The sequence below is a fragment of the Lathamus discolor genome, chromosome 2 (assembly GCF_037157495.1).
Source record: "Lathamus discolor isolate bLatDis1 chromosome 2, bLatDis1.hap1, whole genome shotgun sequence".
Taxonomy (NCBI): Eukaryota; Metazoa; Chordata; class Aves; order Psittaciformes; family Psittacidae; genus Lathamus; species Lathamus discolor.
The window spans coordinates 60,087,704-60,111,018 of NC_088885.1; the positions used below are offsets into that span (position 1 = coordinate 60,087,704).

General features: G+C 49.2%; 1 protein-coding gene across 4 annotated transcripts in view; it reads left to right on the forward strand.

Moving 5' to 3' along the window:
• The window catches only part of DHX30 (DExH-box helicase 30), a 34,575-nt gene extending 14,984 nt beyond the window's left edge, over positions 1–19,591 (forward strand). For all 4 annotated transcript variants that reach the window (XM_065667025.1, XM_065667026.1, XM_065667027.1 and 1 more), the window contains 18 exons: positions 647–777; positions 3,066–3,176; positions 5,339–5,694; positions 6,480–6,606; positions 7,312–7,461; positions 8,205–8,357; positions 9,920–10,741; positions 11,910–11,988; positions 13,389–13,493; positions 14,575–14,750; positions 15,669–15,875; positions 16,257–16,338; positions 16,838–17,031; positions 17,114–17,273; positions 17,577–17,734; positions 18,211–18,314; positions 18,416–18,555; positions 19,265–19,591. In XM_065667025.1, coding sequence (XP_065523097.1) covers positions 647–777; positions 3,066–3,176; positions 5,339–5,694; positions 6,480–6,606; positions 7,312–7,461; positions 8,205–8,357; positions 9,920–10,741; positions 11,910–11,988; positions 13,389–13,493; positions 14,575–14,750; positions 15,669–15,875; positions 16,257–16,338; positions 16,838–17,031; positions 17,114–17,273; positions 17,577–17,734; positions 18,211–18,314; positions 18,416–18,555; positions 19,265–19,500 — 3,491 coding nt within the window. In that variant the 3' untranslated portion in view covers positions 19,501–19,591. The remainder of the gene's footprint in view (positions 1–646; positions 778–3,065; positions 3,177–5,338; positions 5,695–6,479; positions 6,607–7,311; positions 7,462–8,204; positions 8,358–9,919; positions 10,742–11,909; positions 11,989–13,388; positions 13,494–14,574; positions 14,751–15,668; positions 15,876–16,256; positions 16,339–16,837; positions 17,032–17,113; positions 17,274–17,576; positions 17,735–18,210; positions 18,315–18,415; positions 18,556–19,264) is intronic.
• Positions 19,592–23,315: the final 3,724 nt, after the last annotated feature.

Consider the following 23,315-nt stretch of genomic DNA (forward strand, 5'->3'; position numbering starts at 1 on the left):
CACGTGGTTCAGGAGGGGGATGCACTTACCAAGTCTGATCAAAATAGTTATTGCTCAGTTTGTTTTCAGTACCAAAGAACAGACACAGAGCTGCTTTTGCCTCCATAAGTGAGGAGACTGCACCAACTCTATGCTTTAATCTGGGCTTTGAATTCTGTGCTAGGATATTTGTATTCAGATTCAATATATAGTCTGTTGGTTTTTTCCTGTTGATACTATGTTCTTTCTTGCAGAAAAAGTCTTTCCAGACTGTTAGGTGATTGTTAGTGCTGCTGAATTGTGGAGTGAGTCTGTCAGTGCTGCAGTTCTAAGTAGAGGATATCAATACTTTTGAAAGAGAATGGGGAGAAACAGCCTTGCATTTAGAGAAAAGAATGGCACGTATGGTATTGCTGCCCATTTTGGATTTGCAGTGTCTGTCATCTTCCATTTGGAGCTCAGGAAACTTTGCACTCCTGTGTGCTGTTTTGCTGATGCCTGGAGATGTACGTGAACCACTTAATACCTCTGCTTACTTTTCTGTCTGTAACCTCAGAGACATGAATGCTCACAGAGCTGCAGAGAAGCAGGTGTCAGAACATGTCTTTGAACAGGACTGCACAAGAATTCTAAGACATTTAGTTCCTCTGTTGTTTTTTTCTTTTAGATTCCAGAGACTTATTAAAAGAATTTCCACAGCCTAAAAACTTGCTCAACAGCGTGATTGGACGAGCCCTGGGCATTTCTCATGCAAGGGACAAGCTGGTGTACATCCACACCAATGGGCCAAGAAAAAAGGTAATCCTGTTGTGCTGGGATGGGCGGTGGGTAGGTGTGTGGCACATGGGGTGGGAAGTGAGCCAAGAAAGCTGCTAGTCCAAGAAGTAACTGTAGTAGAGAAAATTACAGAAGTGTTTTAATTCCAGTTACGTGATCTTTCAAATAAGAGATGTTCTCATGTCTTCCTGTTTCTCTTTATTTTCACATACTTTAACAGGTATATAAATGTAGGTGCTGTCCTCCTTTTGTGTATGTAAAGATGGATTTTTTTCCTTTTAAATAGCTTGCTAGAACCAGCTTTTCTCAGCAGAGGTACGTATTCTGCACTCAGATGTGTATCCGACTACCTTAGAAAATAAAAATTTAAGTGCTATACTTTAGCCCTTAGTAGGCCTGGATTTTATTGTAGACTCTAATAAAAAAATGCCTAAGCCTACAATATTAAGTTGCAATCAGCAAAGAAGAATTTGTTTGCAGTGAAGGGAGGCTTCTAATCCTACTTAAGGGCAAAATGAAATACAGACTCCTTTTTCTTTTTTGTGAAATGAAGCAGAGGAGTTCCAAGCAGTTCGCCAAGTGGTTTGAGCTCTTACTGGGATGTGAGAGGCCCAGATCCAAAACTGCTATAAACTTCTGCTATAAACGGAGCAGAAGTTCTTAACCGATGGGTGCTCTCTATTCAAGGCCTTGCCTTCTTTTATCATACCAGCTCTCCTTCTATTGCTGAGAGCACTTTCCAGATGAAGTTTAACTGTAACATACATTCCAGGAAAAGATTCAGTTCTGATGGATAAACATTTTCCAATAGCATTCTGTCTGAAATTTCCCAGACAGTTTTTATTACCACATCCTTTTTAAGCATCCGTGCATTTTATGCAATACGTAAGTAATAATTACTTTAGAGTTCCTTTTTTATTTGTGGGTTGTTTTTTCTTGCTTCTTCCTTGAGCAGTAATGCAGTTTCCTAACTTAAACTTTAGAATAACATAACCAATGCTTCATCATTTTAGTTTGTGTAATCAGTTCACGTTCTTGTTAGTGCTTAATAGATTAACGTTGAGGATAACTTCAGATTAAAAACAAAAACAACAACTAAAAAAGGAGCTCTTATGAAAAATGAGGATCACAAAAAAACCTCCAAACATAACCAAAACCCAACAACCCAGAAAGTGTCTGGGAATGGAAGGATGGGTGAGACAACCTGGAAAAGTCTCAGTTGGAAGCGAACAAGGTTTTTTTCATGAGCACCAAGTAACTTGGCCTTCATGAGACAATTTTTTTTCTCATCAGAGCTGTGCCTTTTCATGCCTAGCCCCTAGGCAAAGGTACGCAGCAATTTCCTACAGCAAGATGAGATTCAGATGGCTGGCAGGCAGCCAGCCAGCTGTAGACTGTTGAAAAGTCAGGAGCCTTTTTGCTAGCCTTATAGGTGGGGTTTTCCCAGCAGACTGAAATGCCACCTTTCATCTTCGCTGTAGAAACAGGAGAGAATTCCTTAGGCATTTCCCTCCTTTGAGCCTTGCAGAAACTCAGCTACAGCATCTGCAGGGCCAGGAGCAGAACGAGTTCCTGATCTGGAGTGTTGTTTTTTTTTTTTTTTTTTTTAAAGGACAGGGTTCAACTCTCAGCATTCTTTGCCTCTGCAGGTTTTTCAGCTGCTCTCATCCACCTGCACTGGTGTAAGAGGAGCTCTGGTGGTACTGTTAGTTCTCTTAATAGCTTGTGTTGGGCAGCATGTACTGAAGGCTGGGTTCCCATGTGCCCAATGAGTATGGTAGCCTGTGTAGCTGTGGTACAGTGTGCTGCTGGTTAAAATTAGAATAAGGAAGCAGTTAGGAAGATTTGCTTGCCAGTACAATTGGAAATGTGTTGGAGGGTGAATGGTGCTTCTCAGGCATGGTCTGGTATGCTGCACTATACATAAGAACAGTTAACTGAATCTGAATTGTTCTTGTAATGAGCTGTTGGCATTTGATTCCTCTGAGCTGCCACATTGCAGCCTGTGAAACTCCGGCCTGGAGTGTGTGGCACTGTGCTGGCAGTCAGCCTGGCTTCTGGGTCTGGCCCAGCCCTGTAGCTTCTGTGTGACTGTGAGCAACTCCTGTCCCTTTTTCAGGCTTTTCTTTCTACAAGACTGGAATGGAGCTTCCCATAAAAGTGACCAAACAAGTGGTTTGTTTGAGATTTTTCATTTGTAGTTCTCTTATTTGCCCAGAGTTCAGAGATGCTTGAAGTAGGTATGCTCCTGATGGAGGAGAGGAATTATTCTCTACTGTCTCACTTTGCTGCTTATATTTGCTTTTCAGAAAGTCACTCTGCATATAAAGTGGCCTAAGAATGTGGAAGTGGAAGGCTATGGGACCAAGAAGATCGATGCTGAGAGGCAGGCAGCAGCTGCAGCATGTCAGCTCTTCAAGGTGAGCTTATGCTCCTCTTTGTCTTGAGCAAACAGGCCTTTGAGTGTGCAGGCCTCGTCCATTTTGGCAATGTAATTTCTGACTTTTCTCTCTTTTTACCTGTTCCCTTTCTTAATTGGCATGTCTGTTAATCAGGGGTAGAGGGTGAAGTCTAGAGCTCTCTGAATCCATTTGAGCTTAAAAGCCCACTTGCTTCAGCCAGGTATGAACTCACTAAATTGAGTTCTGACCTTTGTTCGTTATGTCCTAGACCATAATCAGCTTTTATCTTAGTCTCAGCATCTGTGGCTGGTAGAGCTTCCCTCAGGTATATTTGCTGTTACTGTTCACTAACTTACACTTGTGTCAAGCTATCAGTATGTGTTTGCAAGTGCAGTACTTGGAGGCTGTTGTTTCTTCTTTATGTAAGCCATAGTGTGGTGATCACATTCTGTTTTACGATTACTCTTTTAAAGTTATAATAATCTGCTGCTGTTTTATGGCTGGAAACAGTCGATATTTGTGCACTGCCAGTATCAGGCAATTACAGTAGTTATAAATGTCACGTTGAAGATAGTGTTACATAGCTGAGAATAAGATGCAGTTTTGTCTTCAGCTCTGCCACTGACTGTTGTCTCTAACCTCAAGAAAGTTGGCTTTGGAGTTTCCCATTCATGTATGTAGTAAGAACAGTGATATTTTCCCACTAAGGAGCTTAGAAAAGATGCTACAGATGCTCTAACAATACAAGAGCTTTTTGATTTGCTTGTAAATCAAGAAAGCTACAATAAGAAATAACTAGCCTTCAGAAGTTAAGAATTGCAGCATGAAACTTTCTTCAGTTGGCCCCTGTTTCTAGGCTGGTTTCTTTAATTCTGTGATTAGCAAAAGCTGTTTCACTGACTGACTTCATTCCACCTGAAGCATGGTTGATGCTCATTCACTGGAAATATATTCTTGTTTCAGCCTCACTAGTCAGTGCACAACAAAAACATTGTTCCCTAATTTCTTTGAGAGCCTGCAGGTTTTCAAGGGAAAAAAATTCTTACCTACGCTTACACTACGTTTTTCCCCAGATTTTGAAAATGGGTAAACCATACTTCAGTGTAGAAGTTTAAAACCTCAGCACTCTGAAGCCACAGATCCAGCATACAGAGCTTTAACTTTGGTGCTTTGCCAGCTAAACCTGTAACCTAACAGAAGATGCTCATGATGGGAAGCTACAGAAATAGCTACAAATGCTTTAAATAAATAGTCATCAGTTCAAGATAAGTGGTAGTATCTAACTGGTGCAGAGAGTGTCTGAATGTAGTGGCTTAGAGTACAGCAGCTGGCAAAGTGAATTCTTGCTGTCTGAGGCACTCCTACAGCATGAAATAAGGCAGTCTTCTGCGATACATGGGCATTGAAAGGCCTAAAGATGTAACTTCTAATTTATTGCAGTGGTCTGGTAAAACATGGCACATGTTGCACTTTAGGTATGCTTGGAGCTTCATGTAAGGTTCAGTCCTAAATGCAGGTGGTAGGCCAGCAGTGATTAGGAACTATTCTGTTTCAAAAGCCACTAGGTTAGGGAGGTTGTACTACTGCTTATACAAATAACTGTTCCTGTGAAATGAAAGGAGATGAACCATTCCCTGAATTCCCATCTTGTGTTATTCCAGGTTATGCTTGTTTAGACTAGGCTTTCCAAAGAGATATGCATTTAATCCTCCAAGGTAGGTTTCAAAACTTCAGTATGCTAAATATAGTTGATAGTAAAATATTGATAAATCTTGGCCCACCCTTTCTAACAAGCCATGAGATGCTAAGCAGTTATGCCCTGGGAAGTGAAGTTAGTGAACAGATTCCCTTTCTTAAGAAATAATGGTACAAGAAAAGCTTTAAGTTTCTGGAAGTCCTTTTTCTTTCTCTCTTTTTCTTTCTCTCTTTTTCTGTGGGATATTAAGAAGTTGCTTCTGCATTTCTCTCCTTTACCAGATGTGTTTTGGTTTCCTGCAGTTCATAGAATCACATAGTAGTTTGGGTTGGAGTGGACTTTAAAGACGATCCAGTTCCAACTGCCCTGCCACAGGCAGGGACATCATCCGCTAGAGCAGCCTGCTCCAAGCGCCGTGCAGACTGGCCTTGAACACTTCTATCTCTTTACTGCAACTAACAATGAATGCATTTCTCTGTTGCAGGGCTGGGGTTTGCTGGGGCCCAGAAATGAGCTCTTTGATGCTGCAAAATACCGTCTCCTTGCTGACCAGCTTGGCTGTCCGGATGAGAGGTGGTGCTCAGAGGGAAAGTGGCGCTCCAAGTCTGGACCATCTCTTGCTGACTTGTCAACCTGCTGGCGACGGATGGAGCCAGATGATGCCATCCAGCCCATGGAACAGGGCAGGATGCCTAAAGCAATGAGAAGAGAGGAGCTGGAGGAAGGGGAGCTAGAGGAAGGGGAACTGGAGGAAGGAGAGCTGGAAGAAGAAGCAATTGATGTTTCTGATTATCTGCCTATGGCGCATCCGGATGCTCGAACCCCAGGCAGAGATGCAAGGTATGTCTGCACTGGTAGCTACAAAACCAAGGCAGTAAATGGGAGACTTTGGTGGCTTGTACACCTGTGCAGTTCAACATAGTTGAGCTGCGGCTTCCCACGTTGCTGGTGAGCCCTGTAGAGGGGCTGAACACTGGCTACTGCACCATTCCTATGGGAGCAGTAGCCAGGCAGCCTGGTTTCATGCCTGACTGTCCTCATGAGGGGATGCGTAGGCTTCTTCTCTGGGGTCTTTCCCTCTGGATAGATTGCTGCCTACTTATTACCTACCTGCCTGACACTTTTGGGTCTAAAATGATTTCTGTTCTTAGAAATTTTGCACTTAGACCTTTTTTGACCACCCTGGTTTTGAGGGCAATATTGAACCTGCTCCTTTTCATCACCATAGTTGCTTGCTTGACTTCATATTTATGAGCACAAATCTTGGATTTTTAATAGTCAACGGGAGTAAAATCTCTAAGGACCTGATGGTAGAGGTTGGTTTTAGGGATGCTCTTTGTATTCAGAGTTATTAATTAAATCTGTTAAAAGCTGTTGGTGTTGTGAGGTTTGAAGTGTTAGTCTAAAGGTTTAATTGCTTTTTGGTAGGTGGCATTGCTGATCTGGGTGATTGTTACATGACTGACAGATTTCAGTAGCAAGATACAGCTTGACTTTCCAGATGATCAAGAATTATCTGTGCCTTTAACTACTTAGTTTCAGGACCTCAGTAGGAGACATAAAGTGAGGTAGGTCTGAGCACGGAGCAGATATTTGTATATCAACTATTCCCATGTTCCATCTAGCCGAGGAGGCAGTTCCATTGAAATGACAGATGACAACACTGCCATCCGTGCCCTGACGCAGTTCCCACTTCCCAAAAATCTCCTGGCCCAAGTGATTCAGATTGCAACCTCTTCTTCCACAGTCAAGGTAAGGTGCTGTTTGACTCGTGCCAGGGATGAAGCTCGAAGACTCCAACTGGAGTCACTTTGGATGCTTTGGGGGGGCAGTTGGGAACTAGGGTGAGAATGGAAATTAAGAATAGGTTTAGAAAAATCAGCCTGAAGAGCAAGGAAAAGACTTAGCGGTGAGAATTGAGGGAATATTTTAATAGAAACATGAGGAATGTTGTTACTTGAGGCCAGGGCAATAGAGGAGCAGCTGTCTGAATTAAGGGGAATATTTTTGAAGGCAGTAGGTTTGCATTTCCTTATATATCTGCAACAAACACAAGTTCGGTTACTTGGAGCAATGTGTAATTTCTGTGCTGGTGGAATCTTTCCATAACTCAATTCTTGCCAGTATCCAGTGATCCTCCTCCTTGGTATGTGTCACCCACCTCCTTTCCAGACCTTATGTGCTTAGCAAACAGTAGCTGTGCTCCACCCCACAGGCTTTCAGTGATGTTCTCCACACAGCTGCCTGCTCTCACTTTTGTGTAGCCAGTGCCTTCTGAGCTGAGGGGGTTCATCTGGGTAGTAAACCTGTTCTACTGAACTGTTTAAAAGAAAATCGAAGCAAACAAACAAAAAACCCCAGCAAATTAAGCTCTGCCCAAAAGCATTGAGGTGTATTTGGAAATGCCTGCCTAGTTATGTACCTCCCCACGTCCGTTGTTTTTGATGTGTCTCTTAGGAATACATGCAGTTCCGTACAGTAGGCACCAAGACCAAGATCTGCAAGCTCACGCTCCGCTGGCCCTGTCCCATGACTTTTGCTGCCAAAGGCCGTCGCAAGGTGGAGGCAGAAAACAAAGCAGCAGCACTGGCCTGCCAGAAGCTGAAGGTAAGTGCATATAGCTCCTACATTCTGTATCAACTGGTCTGAGTAGAGGCTCCTTGCACCTGACTTCCATTTTTGAGCAGAGTGATGCCTGAAACTTTCTAATCCTTGACTTCTTGTTTAATAAACATGGATTTCCAAATCTTAGGATTCAGGGCGTGCTGCTGTGGTACCCATTCAGTGTCTGACCTCTGAAGGCTGTTACGCTTGTTTTGAGCCCTCAGCAAATACTGATACGTAGGGATCACCTGGAAGCGTTAGCTTGTTCTCTTTGCTACCTTGCTGCTGTTTACTGAGTCAGATGTATCTTCTCATTCTTGTAGGTGAACTAATCCAAACATTTTGCAGCAGACCCTAGAGTCAGCAGAAGGGACATCCAAGAATGGTGTAGGACTTACTGTTGACTTGGTACAACGTATCAGTACCATAGCAAGAGAGCTACCAGCCCTTGCAAGAGGGTTTTGTCAGATAGAGTTGTGACTCCTGTTTCTTTGGTGGGTCTGTTTAAGACCTTTGTTTGAGCATTGTGTTGGGAGCAGGTTGGCTCCAGTGTGTCTTTTTCACTGGTGAGTTAGGGTGAGATCATGTTTTGTTTCTTGCTATGGCTAAAGCAGGAAGAGATGGATTTGGGATATAGGGTAAGGAGTGAGTTTAATCAAACATGTAGGACCCACATGCTCTATATACCAACACTTTATATGCAGCAGTCTTGTACCTGACAGCATTGTTTGCCTCCTCCTCTGCAGAGCCTTGGCTTGGTGGACAAGAACAACAACCCCCTCAGCCATGCTATGTACAACATGACTTCACTGCGGGAGCTTGGTGAGAACCAGCGGAAACCCTGCCACATCAAAGTCCCTGAGGCAACCCTGCGTAAGATTGAGAACTATCTGAATCATGTAAGGCCTGCTCAGCTGTCTGAGAATTACCTTTGGCTTATCCTGTTTAACTTCAGGAATTACATGTGATTGAAAGCTTCGTGTTAGAATGTTGAGGGAATTCATGGCTTGATAGATTGCCACAAACCCTGATCAGTCTTTGCTGACCTTTGGGGAAGGAAGGCCCATTCTGGACAGTGGGCCTTCTCTATATGCATCTGTGGTGTTTGTGTGCATTATTTTGCTTTTGGGTTGTTACAGAGTGCACTTCTGGTCTCCTTTGTAAGCTTATGAATGCTGCCTTGTGCAGGCATTGGTTCCATTAAACTCTTTTGTTGTTGTGCCCTGTAGCTTTACAAGGACCGGGTATTAGTACTAGGACATTCCCCTTAGCAGCGTCTCTCACAATGTTGTATGTTAGTGGTGGGTGCAGGTCCCCAGGCAGCTGGTGGAGCTTCCACCCAGGAGATCCCTCTTCCTGGTGGACAGGTGATGCACAGACACCCATGGGAGCTGAAGCAGTGCCAAGAAAATGTTCCTAGGTAGCATTCACTGTCAAAGCAGGAGTTAGCACTAAGGTAAGATGATGTTGATCATAGCTCAGTGCAAACGTGTGGAGCTTATTGAAGTTGTGGAAAATAATGCCTGCACTTGGAAGTTGGCAAGTCACTGATGTGGTACGCTTGGGCTTGAACAGTAAAGATCTCGGGTGATCTTTACAATATCTTTAGAGAGGCCATAAAGCAAACAAGCAGTAGTGAATATCCTTTGTAGGCCATTCACTAAAGGCCATTCACTAAAAGCCAGGACTGAGGAAGACAGCAGCTGCTTCTGAATAACCTGCTGTAAGTGACTGAACTAAGGGTGAAAAATGTTGGAAAACCAGCAGCATCTTGAAGGAACTTGGTCTGCCTACCATGCTTTCATGAACGTGAGCTGTCACACTGTGCGTGAAAGGGAGGGCTCTGTGACTCTGAATGAGGCTGAATCCAGAAGTACTGATTTGTAGCTGAACTTTTAATTCTGCAAACATCTGGGCCAATGCTTTGATTTGTGTTCTTGACAATTTGTGACCTGTTGTTGGTTCTTTTAGTTCTTCCTGTGGGATGTGGGACTTCTGTTTTTTCTTCTGCCAAGATAGAATATTTCTGGCTTAGCTGAATGCTTATGTTTTGTGCGAGTTACATGTCTGGGCTTCCTGAGGGGGGGAAGGGTGGTGGTGTAACTTGATAGTTTCCAAAGGCTGTCTTTGAGGGGCCATTGAGTCACTTGTGTGCAGTGTAGCCACTGCCTTAGAAAGCTTAAGTTACTGTTTTGTGCTTGTCAGCATTAATACCCCTCTTAAAATAGGGGATGCAATGAGGAAAATGCAGAGAGCTGCCCAAGATAATTCTCATTTTAAATAACCTCAGTTCAGAATGTAAGTGGTTGAGTCACCTAAAATCTGACAAAACTTTGGCAAAACTTCATGGTGACTGCAAAGCCAGTCAGGCTGAATCTGTTCCAGGCACTTCTTCCTTCCGGTCCTTCTTGGGACCAGTACTAATCTTTTTGTCCCTGACAACTTTCTCTGTCTCTCCCAGTATCCAGTGGACATCAGGGAATCTAGGCCCCGGATTGCAGATGACATGATGAATCTGAGCAAGGAATCTGGTGCCATAAGTGATGCAATCACAGGGAAGACATATATACCTATGTTGGAAGCAGAAGAAGTACGCCTTAGCCAGAATCTCCTGGCTCTCTGGAAAAGGAGAGGATCCTCGTGGCAGGAGAGCCACCCACTGCCAGTAGATCCTCACAAGGACACCATCCTATCAGCCATTGAGCAGAACCCTGTCGTGGTAATAGCAGGAGATACAGGCTGTGGTAAAACCACCAGGATCCCTCAGCTCCTGCTGGAACACTACATCCTGGAGGGACGTGGTGCCCGCTGCAACGTAGTGATCACCCAGCCAAGGAGGATCAGCGCCATATCAGTTGCCCAGCGTGTGGCACAAGAGTTGGGTCCCAACATGAGGAAGAACGTGGGCTACCAGGTGCGACTGGAGAGCAAGCCACCTGCCAGGGGAGGAGCCCTCCTCTTCTGCACCGTGGGCATCCTGCTGCGGAAGCTGCAGGGGAACCCCAGCCTGGAGGGTGTCAGCCACGTTGTGGTCGATGAGGTCCACGAGCGAGATGTCAACACTGATTTCCTGCTCATCTTGCTCAAGGGCATCCAGAAGCTTAACCCTGACTTGCGCCTGGTCTTAATGAGTGCCACAGGAGACAATCAACGTTTCTCACATTATTTTGGGGATTGCCCTGTGGTCAAGGTGCCGGGTTTCATGTACCCAGTGAAGGAATACTATCTGGAGGAGATCTTGGCCAAGCTGGGCCGGCACCGACACCGGCACTATGAGATCAAGGTGGGTGAGTGGGTTAAGCTGTTTCCCTTGGGTGAGGCACTGACTTCTGGCATGTCATCAGGGGAGGGTTTGGGCTTGGAACTGCTCCCTCTTCCCTGCAGTTGTTGGACAGTGTTTGTTGAGCTTTAATTCCACCTCAACGCTCATGAGGTAAAGTCAGCTTAGTAGAATCCCAGAGTATTTTGATTAAATTATGGATAAAGATGACTTCAGATTTGGGCCTAAGTTACTTTTGTCCCTCTTTAATGAGAAGGTTGTTTATATTTGAGTAAGCTAACAGCTCATTGTACTTCCCTATGTATATACATAGATGCAGATTTGAATGTTTGCATACTCTGTGCAAGCCTGGTCCAAGACTTCCCAGCAGTCTGTTACCTAAGTGCTCACCGACCTGTGTGACCGAATTCCCTGACTGCAGCTAATCTTATTGTGCCTCTGGAAAATGCCCTCCAGACACATACTCTTTGCTGTGGGTAATTTCACTTCAGTTGTGGGTTGTGGAGTTACAGAATCATTGAGGTTGTCAGTGCCCTCTAGACATTAGCTGGTCCAGCCTGCTGGACTAGAAGCTTGTCAGCCCATTTCTGCAGCCTGTAGCAGTCCCTCCCTGTGGCTGAGCAGCCATCTGGTAGATCAGCCACTTCTCCCAGTTTTGTCTCAGCAGCAAACTTGCCCAGGGTGTCCCGGTGCCTTCAGGGCAATCTTTCTGTTGCGGATGGGTTTTTTTACCTGTGCTCTTTAAGCTGGCCTAATAGGTGTGTTCCAAATTACTGAGGGATTTAAAAACTGCTACTCTGTGCCCGGTGGCTTTGAAGTCCCAGGTGCATATGGCACAGTTCTGTCCCCCAGAATTTCATGTTAATTTTTGTTACTTGTTAGGTATTGTTCAGTAGAGGTACACAAATCTTGGTTAGCTTCCAAGTCTGGAGAAGGAAAAGACTGTATATTCTCACTGCGCAGCAGAGGAAACTGGCAGCAGTTGTGACCAGAGCAGGTTCCAGATGGAGCCAAAACAAGGCTCCTGAGGTTCCTGGCTCCTAGTCTTGGGCAAACTGTCCAAGTACAGGCATTTGTTCTCTCCAGAAGATGCTCTGGGAAGCTGTGTGCCTTTCTGCTCTCTGCTAGATTGCTGCTTATTTATCTGCATGTGTCATCCTGTTCTATCCAGCAATCGGATGATGAATGTGTCCTTGATCTTGATCTCATCACTGACCTCGTACTCCAGATTGATGCCCATGGAGAGCCAGGTAGGTTCTGTCTTGCCTGTGTGCCCTTTCCTTTTGCAGTGGCGGAGAGTACCTTGCAGAGCTCAGACTGTTCACAGAGAGAACGTGATGCTGAGCTGACTTCTGCAAGGCCACCTGGAATTCCTGTTTAACTGAGTAGTCTCAAGCAGTGTGTCATGAGCTGGTTCTGAATCTGGCTAAGACATTATATGAGTCTTCAGTGCTGCAGTGTTAGGGTCCCAGGATGCAGCTGTTCTGGCAGGATGGGGGAAGAAGGGCAAGACTTGTCTGTGCTCCAGCATTTGCAACCTTGTGCTGTGCAATTTAGTTATTTTTCTGTATTGGAGGCCCATCCCTGTTAAATACTTCGCCTGGGAGGTTTTTGTGAAGAAGGCAGGACTCTCAGATGACTTCTAAGAGTTTTAAGTATTTCAAAGGCAGTAGGTATTGCCTCTCAAACTGCCTGTGGCTTTGATTTTTTTCTGCCTACAAAACCTTGTCCTAATGAGCTCACAGAAGTAGATACTGCATAGCAAGTCTGAAGTCTAGACAAATGTTTCCCTGGGTCTCATTTTGTATAATGTCTGAATCTGTCATCACATAATCAACTAGGTTGGAAAAGATCTTTTAAGGTTATAAAGTCCAACCGTTACCCCAGGACTGCCAAGTCCCCCACTAAACCACGTCACTGAGGGCTTCATCTGCATGCTTTTTGAGCATTTCCAGAGGCAGTGATTCGAGCACTGCCCTGGGCAGCTTGTTCCAGTGCCTGATTACCCTTTTGGTCAAGAAATTTTTTCCCAATATCCAGTCTAAACCTCCCCTGGTGCAGCTTGAGGCCATTACCTTTTGTCCTGTCAGTTCTTACTTGAGGGAAGAGACCAACCCTCACTTCGCTACAACCTCAGGTAGTTATAGAGAGCAGTGAGGTCCCCCTTGAGCCTTCTCTTCTCCAGGCTAAACAACCCCAGTTTCCTCAGCCTTTCCTCATAAGCCTTGTGCTCCAGACCCTTCACTGGCTTCATTGCTCTTCTCTGGATCTGCTCCAGCACCTCAGTGTCTCTGTTGTCGTGAGGGGCACAGAACTAAGCACAGTATTCAAGGTGTGGCCTCACCAGTGCTGAGTACAAGGGGACTGTTACTTCTCTAGTCCTGCTGGCCATACTACTTCTGATACAGGTCAGGATGCTGTCATTCGTTCATGCTGCGGATAATGCAGGTTTCCTTAGAGATCTGCTGGTAAGGGGGCATTACAGACCAAGGCCTTTCTTTTCTTTGCGTTTCTTGGGCTAAAGGTTGCTGTGGACTTGGGCAAATAGTGGGTGTCTCTTTCGTGCAGCAGAAGCTGTTTCTGTGTCTGCAGCTGGGGAAGAGCACTTGGATTTCTAGGTCGCTTTTCCTTAACTCTTGCTCTGTTTCAGGTGGGATCCTCTGCTTCCTCCCTGGCTGGCAGGAAATCAAAGGAGTGCAGCAGCGCCTGCTTGAGATGCTTGGGTCTCAGAACAGCCGGTACCTTGTCTTGCCAGGTGAGATTGCAGGGCCAGACCTTTCCTCCCCAGCATTCAGGAGAATGGATAGGCCAGTTGACTTGATGAGCCCCTTCAGATGTTGAACTCTGTTGCAGAGCGATCTTGTATGCTCTGATGTATGTACCTGTTGTGTAATTGTGCATGCCAAGCACAAGTAACTGCTCCTAGCAGAGGCCATCCAAACCTGTATGTGATCAAAGAAACCAGATTCCTGTTTGCCTCCAGCAATTCAGAATAAGGCAAGGAGGAAACTGCCAAATTCTGTCTTGCTGTAGCTGCATGCTGAGCCTACAAAGATCATCAAGACCTGTTCTGTGGGATGGAGATGTACTCTGTAGGTTAGTGAATTCATTATCTTGGGAGGAAAATTTTAAACCAAAAGGCAACATTACTCTGCAAGGCTATAAGAATTTGCGGGTTGGTTTCTTTGGGTTTTGTGTTTCCTCTTCAATGTCAAATGAAGCCAGCCAGGAGCACAACTTTGAGCAGCTCAGTTGCCAGTAAATGCAGGTGTTCTTTAGTGAAAACTCGTGTGTTCTTGTGTTTCCTCGCTGTTCCCTGTGGCTGCTAGGAATTTCTCCTCATCACTGATCTCTAATAGGGCAAATGTGTGATGTAGAATAGTTACAGGCCCTTGCTGCTAACCATTCTTGACCAAGTGAAACCAAATGGTTATAGGACACCCCACTCCCTTGCCCTTGGGTCTTTTGAAAAGGGGTAGCTGCAGGAGGGGAGTGTGGGAGGGAGTGGTCCTTCTGCTTGGGGCCCAGGGATGTTCAGGTGGTGCTCTTGGCGTCTCTTGGATGGGAGGTGACTGGGGCTCCTGCTGATGTTGAGCCATAGTTTGAAGCAGCTGAAATGGAGCTTTTCCAAATGACGTGTGCCAGGTTTTTCCTGGGGTCTGGCTGGCAGGAAACTGCTGACAATGAGCATTTACAAGTGGTGTCCCCATTTCTATCCCACATTTCTAGAAGTGGGAGGTAGTGGTACAAGAAGGCAGAGATTCTCAGCCCTTGTACCTTGGCCTTGTACTGCAAAGCAGCACAGCAGAGCAAGACTGACTAGTTTTATTTCCTAGTGCACTCCAACATCCCCATGATGGACCAGCAAAACATCTTCCAGAGGCCTCCGCCTGGTGTCAGGAAGATTGTCTTGGCTACCAACATCGCCGAGACCTCCATCACCATCAATGACATTGTCCATGTGGTGGACAGTGGCACACACAAGGAGGAACGCTATGATCTAAAGACCAAGGTACCACTGCTTTCTTGCTTCTGGAATGTACTGGAGCTAGTGGCTGTTTTCAGAGCAACATTTGAGATGCCATTAATGGGATGATAGAGCCACTTCCCATTAGGAACCTGAAGCACTGGTGGTGTGTCCCTGTTTGGGGACAGAGTGTTTGACTCATCGCTCAGAGAACATTTTGCCTTTACTAAGCTCCCTGCCAGGCTCCCCATTGACTTCTGCTGAGCAGGCAAAAGTCTGTTGTCTTCAAAGAAATCGAAGGCAAATCCTGCAGCCATCCAGTCTCTCTGTTTCACTGTAGCTTTTCCATTTGCTTTCTGCCTTTTTCTATGATTTCATTATAAACCTCTCTAGCCAAAGCAGGGCAGCTCTGACCTATTCAGGCACTGCTCTTGTTTGAAGCTGTCTTGACATGCCTTAGCTTGTTAGTCAGTGTTAAGAGGGGGGAGTATGCTGCTCTCAGGCCGTGTTTCTGGTGGTGCTGGGTCCTGCATTCTGGCTCTACACTGCTGCCCTTCCCCTCCCCATGCTAGAATGTGTTGTGACATAGCTGGGTGGCAGTTCACACCTTCAACACCAGTTCTAGTTTAAACCCAACCCTCTTATATTTGCCCACTTTTGATCCAGTTCATTGCAGCCCCTGCAGTGCCTGTGCTGCGGGCAGCAGGACTGGTGTGCAGTGACCATGCTTTGCAGGGTATGTCTCAGTTTGAGGAACCCCTGGTGAGTTCTGTGGTGTGATGTGGAGCCAAGGCAGGTGTCCAGTAGATGGCATCAGGGTCTCGTCCATGCACTGCGCAGTTAAGGCCTTCACATTGCTGCCTGCTAGAGGGTCTGCTAGAGGCCTGCAGGCTGGATGGAAAGCTGCATTTAAAGAAGACAGAGAGCTATGAGAGCATTCATGCCTAATGCCTCTTCCCCTAGGTGTCCTGCCTGGAAACAGTGTGGGTGTCCAAGTCAAATGTGGTGCAGAGGCGAGGGCGTGCTGGTCGCTGTCAGTCAGGATTTGCCTATCACCTCTTCCCACGCAGCCGCCTGGACAAGATGCCAACTTACCAGGTTCCAGAGATCCTGCGCACCCCACTGGAGAACCTGGTGGTTCAGGCCAAGATCCACATGCCAGAGAAAACAGTAAGCACAGTACCTGCCTGCAGGACTGCAGCCGAGTGAACCAGCAGTCTGCCTGGTGCCAGTTTGAGACATGATTTGACCACAGACATGAGCAGGAAAACCCCGCGATGCTGATGACTTTAGTTCTTGCTTTCCTAAATGCTCTCAGTGGTGTCTAGGGAAGTTACAACCAGGAAATGTAGAGACGACTTAGATTACAGAGTATGTCTAAAAGACTGCAAGAAATGAGGGCTGAGCTCATATCCCTGTAGGCACACAAAGAGGGAACCGTTGCAGTCTGGGGCCCTGGGGCAGGCCAGTGGGCTCCTGAGGGCTCTCCCATGCTCCTGTGTGGGAAACAAGCCCTTTTTTTTCTTTTCCCTTCCCCCTGCTGTGTTGCAGGCCGTTGAATTTCTCTCCAAAGCTCTGGACAGCCCTGACATCAAAGCTGTGGATGAAGCAGTGATCTTGCTGCAGGAGATCGGTGAGCTAAGGCTGTGTCCTGGTGTGGGTGTGATGAAAACGTGTTTGCTGTCTAAATATGGGAAGTGGGAGCTGGCACAGGATCCTGTGGGACAGACTGGGCAGGACTGTCCCTATCTAGGGATGGCAGCTGATAGAGACTTCCCAAACCACACATGTTGTGGTGCTATCTTATTTCCCACGCTGCTCTGCTCCAGAAGTGGTGAGAACTTCCCAAGGTTTAAAAATAGAAAAGAGGGGAATGACAGGGAAGGAAGGAAGGTTGTGATCCAGAGTTCATAGCTTGGCTCTTGTTGATTGTCATCTGGCCTCAGGTCAGTTAGACCTGGGAGGTTCTGGGTGCTTACTGCTGTCGCTTATGCCGTATCCCTCTCCTGGAGGTTATGACAGATCTTCCAAGCCCACTAGATGGGTTCTCCTGGCTCCCCCAGGCCACTGAGCAGCACTTTTGTCCCCACTTGGAGCTGAGGGATAAGCCGTCATGGATGGCTCTATTGCAGGAGTGCTGGACCAGCGAGAAGCCCTCACCACCTTGGGCAAGCGCCTTGCCCAGATCTCCACAGATCCTCGGCTGGCAAAGGCCATTGTCTTGGCATCCATCTACCGTTGCCTCCACCCCCTGCTCGTCATCGTTTCCTGCCTCACCCGGGACCCCTTCAGCAGCAGCCTGCAAAACCGCGCAGAGGTGGACAAGGTGAGGAGCTCCTCCTAGAGGAAGGTGGGAAGTGGGCAGGGAAGGGGCTGCTGCTTGGCTGACGCACATTTCTGTCTCCCAGGCCAAGGCTGTTCTGAGCCGGGAGAGTGGCAGTGATCACCTCGCGTTTGTCAGGGCCGTGGCGGGCTGGGAGGAGGTGCTGAGGCGTAGAGACAGTCGTGCCAGGGATAACTACCTCCAGGACTACTACCTGTATGGCCCCAGCCTTCGCTTCATCAATGGTGAGTCTCGGAGGCCTGCATCTCCCTTCTGTCCCCTGTAAAGGCTGAAGCATTGGTGAAGAACATGATGCAGAAATGGGGTAGACAGGGCGGGAGGCTGCTGGAACGGGTGCAGGTTCTGACTTTGGCACATGGGAGCGCAGATGTGACCCTGTGTGCCAGCGCGGCCACGGGCAGGACATGTCTCCTGTCTGAGGCTGAGCTTCTGAGGCCAGAGCTGGTGCTGCCCTGCTGAGGTTCTTTCATTCAGTGGGGTGAAAGACAGGGTGAGTCTCATTCCTTGGGGCTGTCTCCTCCCTGTAGGCCTTGTCAAGCAGTTCTCTGAGAACCTCTATGAAGCCTTCCTGGTGTCGTCCCCATCTGATTGTACCATGCCATCCTCTGTATGTAACCAGTACAGTGAAGAGGAAGAACTTGTCAAGGGAGTCCTCATGGCTGGGCTCTACCCCAACCTCATCCAGGTACTACCTCCCCACTCTGCTCTCACTCTCCTGTGCTTACTGGTCACTGCAGGCAGCATGGGGAAGCATGAGGATGCCAGAGGTTCTTGCGGTCTCTTGGAAACATATCCCAGGCACACTGCCTGCTTGTGCTTCTGCTGCTGCTCCAGTGCTGTCCCTGGACCACTCCTCATGAGGAGTGGCTACCCTAGTTTGCACAGACCTGGGCTTGGCCTCCTGCAGCTTGTCCTGGGAGCTGTTGAGATGGCATCTTCCTCCTCCTGTTTGCTGCCCCCCTTGCCTGGCATTTGGTCATTGCCAGTTCTGGTCACCCCCATATGTATACTTTGCTAACACAGCAGAGCTTCTGAAAGTAGAGGAACATACTTGCCCATACACACATGCTTGGAGACACAGTAGTGTGGGAAGCCAGTCTGGCCGCTGATGCGTGGTGCCTGCTGGTTCTGCAGGTAACGGAGATGCTCTTCTCATTCCAGGTGAGACAAGGCAAAGTGACTCGTCAGGGGAAATTCAAACCCAACAGTTACGCCTACCGGACAAAGGCTGGCACCGTTCTGCTCCACAAGTCAACAATCAACAGGTGGGTGATTGGGCTGTGCCTGTGACCATGGAGAGCCACTCCACCCAGCATCTGTGCCAGAACCAGAGTCCCACACCTGACGAAGCTGTTCCCCTGTGCAGGGAGGCATCCAAGCTGTACAGCCGCTGGCTAACGTACTTCATGGCGGTGAAGTCCAACGGTGGGGTGTTTGTGCGGGACTCCTCCCAGGTCCATCCGCTGGCCGTGCTGCTCATGACTGACACAGATATCCATGTCCGAGGTGAGTGCTGGGGCAGCCACGGGGCTGGTGCATCCACCTGCACGTCTTGCACCACTGCATGGTCCTCATGCCGTGCCTGACCCCCAGGCACCCCACTCCTGCAGCTGTGCCACAGCCGAAGGGGATGCAAGGTGGCCACCCCTCAGCTACTTCCCTTGGCCAACCATCTTCCCCTGCTTTCTAAGTCTCTTGCTTTGTACGAGGTATTGTGTAGTGGGGCCACAGAGGTGACAATTTGCAAGCTGTTCTCAGCTGTAGCTCCCCAGGGTGCCAAGGAAACCAAACCGTAGGCAGGCTGAACAAGCAGGCTTGTGCCTGAAGGTTCATCCGTGGGGAATGAGGAGTGGAGCTGGCCTGCAGCCATAGCTGGTGTGTGGGGAGGAGTAAGCCCTTCTCCCCGTGGATGTGTAGCTTTAGCCTGTGGGGTTTTGGCAGTGCTGCAGTGGGTCTGTGGCCCTCAGGCTCAGATGGGCTGTGCAGTCAGTTGCCTCCTGAAGCAGTGGGAGGATCCCAGTCTGAGGGTGTAGCGTGCTGCTTGGCTCTTGTGTGACCTGGTTGGCCCGGTTGAGTCCCCGGACTCTGGGATGAAGCCAATGGGGGAGGACCTGCACTGCTCTGGTCATGGTGGTGGAGAGGGCCAAGCATCCAGCACAAGCTGAACATGTCCACGCCATTCATGCTTCTGACCTGCTGTCTTCTTCCCACTAAGATGATGGCTGGCGAGCAACAGTCTCCCTGACAGACAGTGATCTCCTGGTGCTGGAGGGAGACTCCTACACCATCCGCCTGCTGCGTGATTTCCGTGTGTCGCTCTCCAAGATGGTGGAGACGTGTCTGTGCTATGAGATGGCAGCCATCCCTGGGGACCTGCACCACCAGCACAGCCAGCTGCTCGACATCCTGGTGGATCTGCTCAAAGGCCCTCCCGGCAGCTTTGGTGCTTAGGCAGATCTGGAGGATTGTGTGGGGACTTGTAATTTGTATAAAGATGTTCACAAATGTTTATTTAAATAAAGTTCTATTTATCCCTTGTGAAGTCATCTCTCTCCATCCTAGAAGATTAATGTTGTCTGAATCTCCTGCTGTCGGCTCTGTGCATGGTCAACGCATAGGAAGAGCCAGCGCCGTACCGTCTGGAATGGACTGGGAGCGCCAGCGGACCCTGACGCGAGCTGCACGGACACCCACCTCCTCCACCCTGCACTGCGTCAGTCCCTGACCTGGGAAGCGAAGACACAGCAGCTGCGGCCATCCTCTGCCCCATCCCCACGGGGCCGGGCCGCGGTGGCTCCGGTGCCACAGCTGCTTCCGCCTCAGGAGACAGTGTCTTGGCTGGCAGCTGTGCCTGGGACTAGCACCAGAGCCAGGCAGAGCGTGGACCCAGCAGCTACGGTGCAGCGTGGAGATTGCCATCGTTTTCACTGTCCCCAGGGGACGTCGGAGGAGAGGATGCCCTGATGGCACGGGACGGACGTGACATTCCACGTGGTACCTCGGAGCCTTGCAGCAGGGCCCTGCCACCCCACAGCAGTCGTGGCGTTACGAGTGTGAGATGTGACCTGTCGTTCCTGACCTGCCTGTACTCTCTGTCCTCTTGCGTTGTTTTTATGTTCTTTATTTTAATTTCTTGTTCTCCCTATGTCCAGGAGGCCGGATCCCTGTAACTTGTGCGACACAGGACGCCATGGTAGATGCCTGTGAGCGCTCTCTCCTGCAGGAAGCCAGGAGCAAAGGCACAAAATCCTTTTGTTTTCTGTGAACAGGGACCATACTTCCATGGAAGGAGGACTGTGACAGGCGCAGCATTAAGTAAGAAAGGTGGAGTTTAATCCCAGTTTGCCTTGGATTCCCTGTCAGCTGAAGACGGTGACCTACCTCACAGGGCTGTTGTGAGGCTTCGTGCTTGTTCGTAACGCATGTGGCAGAGGGACGTGTACTTCACACTCGCAGGGCCGGTGCTGTGGTGTAGCGAGGGGGAAGCGGGGCAGGGGATGGCTGTGGCTCTCCCCAGCAGCTGAGCACAAAGGCCTGAGGTCATTTGTTTTTATTCCCCATTTCTTACGCTCTTTGTATTGGAAATAAAGGCCACCAAGGGCAGCGCTCTGCTGGGAAAGGGAAGCGGCAGGAATCCCGCCGCAGAGTGCGGGTGCGAAGCTGTTTCTACGCATGGGAAGGGCGGGGAAGGGCCTCCAGCCTGGCAGCTGCTTCCCTTTGGGGATCTACATTGGGTTCTCCCAGTTGTTCTCTATTAGGATTTAATTTACTTGTCATGGGTTTCAGCCCTTGGAGTAGTGACTGGTGCAGGACCCCGTGGCTCTGGGGTGAAGAGCAGCAGGGGTCCTGCAGCCTGAGTTTGTGCAGAACTTCTCATCTTCATTTCACTTGCTTGAGGTTGTCACTATTATTTGACCAGTGTTTGTTTCTTTTGGCCTGTGTAATGGGCGCTATGGGTTTCCCTTCCAGCAGGTTTAAAAATAAAAAGACAAAAAAAGACACAAAAAAAAAAAAGGGAAAAAAAAAAAAAAAGAAGACCAAGCTATTGTCTAAATGGTTCAGAACTAGTGTGATATTGGGATACTTCAGTGGCTGTTATGTGATACTGGATCTTTTTACAACATAGATTAAAGACAATAAAAAGGGATAGAGTAGTAACCGCCTCTGTCCTCTTCTTTCTTCCTGTTGAGGTCTCGGCTCTGCTGCTGGGGGATGTCCTGGTGCTGCCGGGGAAAGCCCCTCAGGAGCCTGAGGTGGAGGAGCCCAGAGGGGCCTAGGCTGTTCCTGAGCCTGTCCTGGTGCTGCTGGTGCCCCGGGATCCACAGCAGCCGCAGCCGGCAGGGCTGCGGAGCTTGCAGCTCAGAGCTGGGGCGGTGCTGGGTGCAGGGACATTGAAGCCTCGTGGGCAGCGAGGGCCCTTGGGGCAAACCCCTGTTCAAGCCAGCGCTGTTTGCACAGGCCCTCAGCCTGGCTAGAAAACCCTCATTTAAAAGAGGGCACGGAGGCTCTGGCTGAGAGAGGACAGTGGCCCCTGGGCCCCTCTCCTTTCATCGGCTGTGCCCATGCCCTTGTGCTTGCCCTGGAGCTGGGCTTGGCCACCGCTCAAAGAGGAACCAGGTGGGACGGGGAGAAGGAAGAAACCCCCGGGTCCTGCCGATGAGAACGGGGTGCACCTCCGAGCGCCGGCTGGAGGAGCAAAGCGGAGCCGGGGGGAATCTCCCAGTGGCTGAAAGCATCAGCGCCAACCCCCTTCCTTCACCCCTTGCTCTATGGCTTCCTGTGCCAGAAGGCAGCCCCTGACTGTGCCCCCAGCCCCTGCCCGGCCTTCCCAACCCGCACACAAAGTCACGCCCGAGCTGAGAGGGAACATCTAGAAGCTTTATTTCAACCCTTTACAATAGTAAGAATCACAACATCAAGTCAGGAAATGTTGCTAAGGAGACGACAGCCATACTGCCCCTCGCGGGAGGGTGAAAGAGAAAGGCAGAAGCAAACCAGTCTGAATTAACCCCATGGCAGGAGGGGCTCTGCCCCGGCCCCCTCCCCAGCTCCCAGAGCTGTTGGCTCCGGCCTCACACCACGCACGGGCCTCCCCTCAGCACAAGGGTGCACTCACCGCCCCGAGGAGATGGCGCCGCTGCAGAATCATCCTGACACAGAACAGTTCAGAACACATCACATTTAGGGCACACTTTACACACCGCTCACCCCTCACTACAGCCCGGTGAGGTAAAAGGAGTATCAATCATCCCCGCCTTGCCCAGGGGGAAACTGAGGCAGACACCTTCCCAAGACCCCAGAGGGAGCCAGGAGCCAGGATCAGTCCCAAACCCTTGTCTCCAGCCCTACTGTCCTCTCAGTCCACCCAGCCCTCCCCACAATCATTGCCCCCCCTCTACTACATCGTTACTCGTTATGGGGTAATCAAAGCTGCAGGCAATGCTCAGTGCTGGCGTGGGACGCGTACAGCGGGTGCAAGACCAGAGTCTAGTGCCTGATCTCCAGGCACCGGCTGGTGGCCAGCAAGACTCGGGAGGGAGGGCCGGAAGGCAAACGCGTTCTGGAGCTGCATTTCAGGGGCAGAGGAGGAAGGAGAGCTGGAGCACACCGCTGCTCCTGCTGCCACTGCTGCTGCCTCGCATCGCGGCTTTCCGCCCGCTCGCAGCCTGCCCTGGCCCAGGAGGGCTTTTGGTGCCATTTCCCCCATCCCCGCCTCGGCCTTTTGCAGAGCCAGCACTGAACAGCTTAGGGTGGACTCAGCCATTCCCCCCATCCACAACACGCGGGGAGGACACAGGAGCCCCAAGGCTGTCACCGACATCACGCTCCTGCCACGCTCCAAGAGAACTGGAGCTTCTGCCTGAACACAAACAGAAGAGGGGCCTAGAGCCCCGCTCACACCCCGACGCTACGCGGGCGCCAGTGGCGAGGCTCAGCACAGAGAACTACATTCAGTCTGCGGTCAGGGTGCTGACCCAGGGGGGCTCCTGCTCCTGTGGCCTCAAGCACACGAACTTGGCTACCTGAATGTACTTTAACAGTGTAAAAAGCCCCAGAGTAACCGTGGAGACACTGGGCACCTGCAACCAGGATGGCCACGGTGATGGCTCCTGCCTGCCCAAGCTGGAGAGAAGCTCATACCCAGCCCTTCCTGCTGCCTTCTCTTCACTTCAGCAGCTCAGCCGCTACCAAGCCAACGCTCTCCCTGACCCTAAGCTTAGCAAAGGGCTCAAGCGCCGCCCGCAGTGCCCCAACCAGCAGGGCCC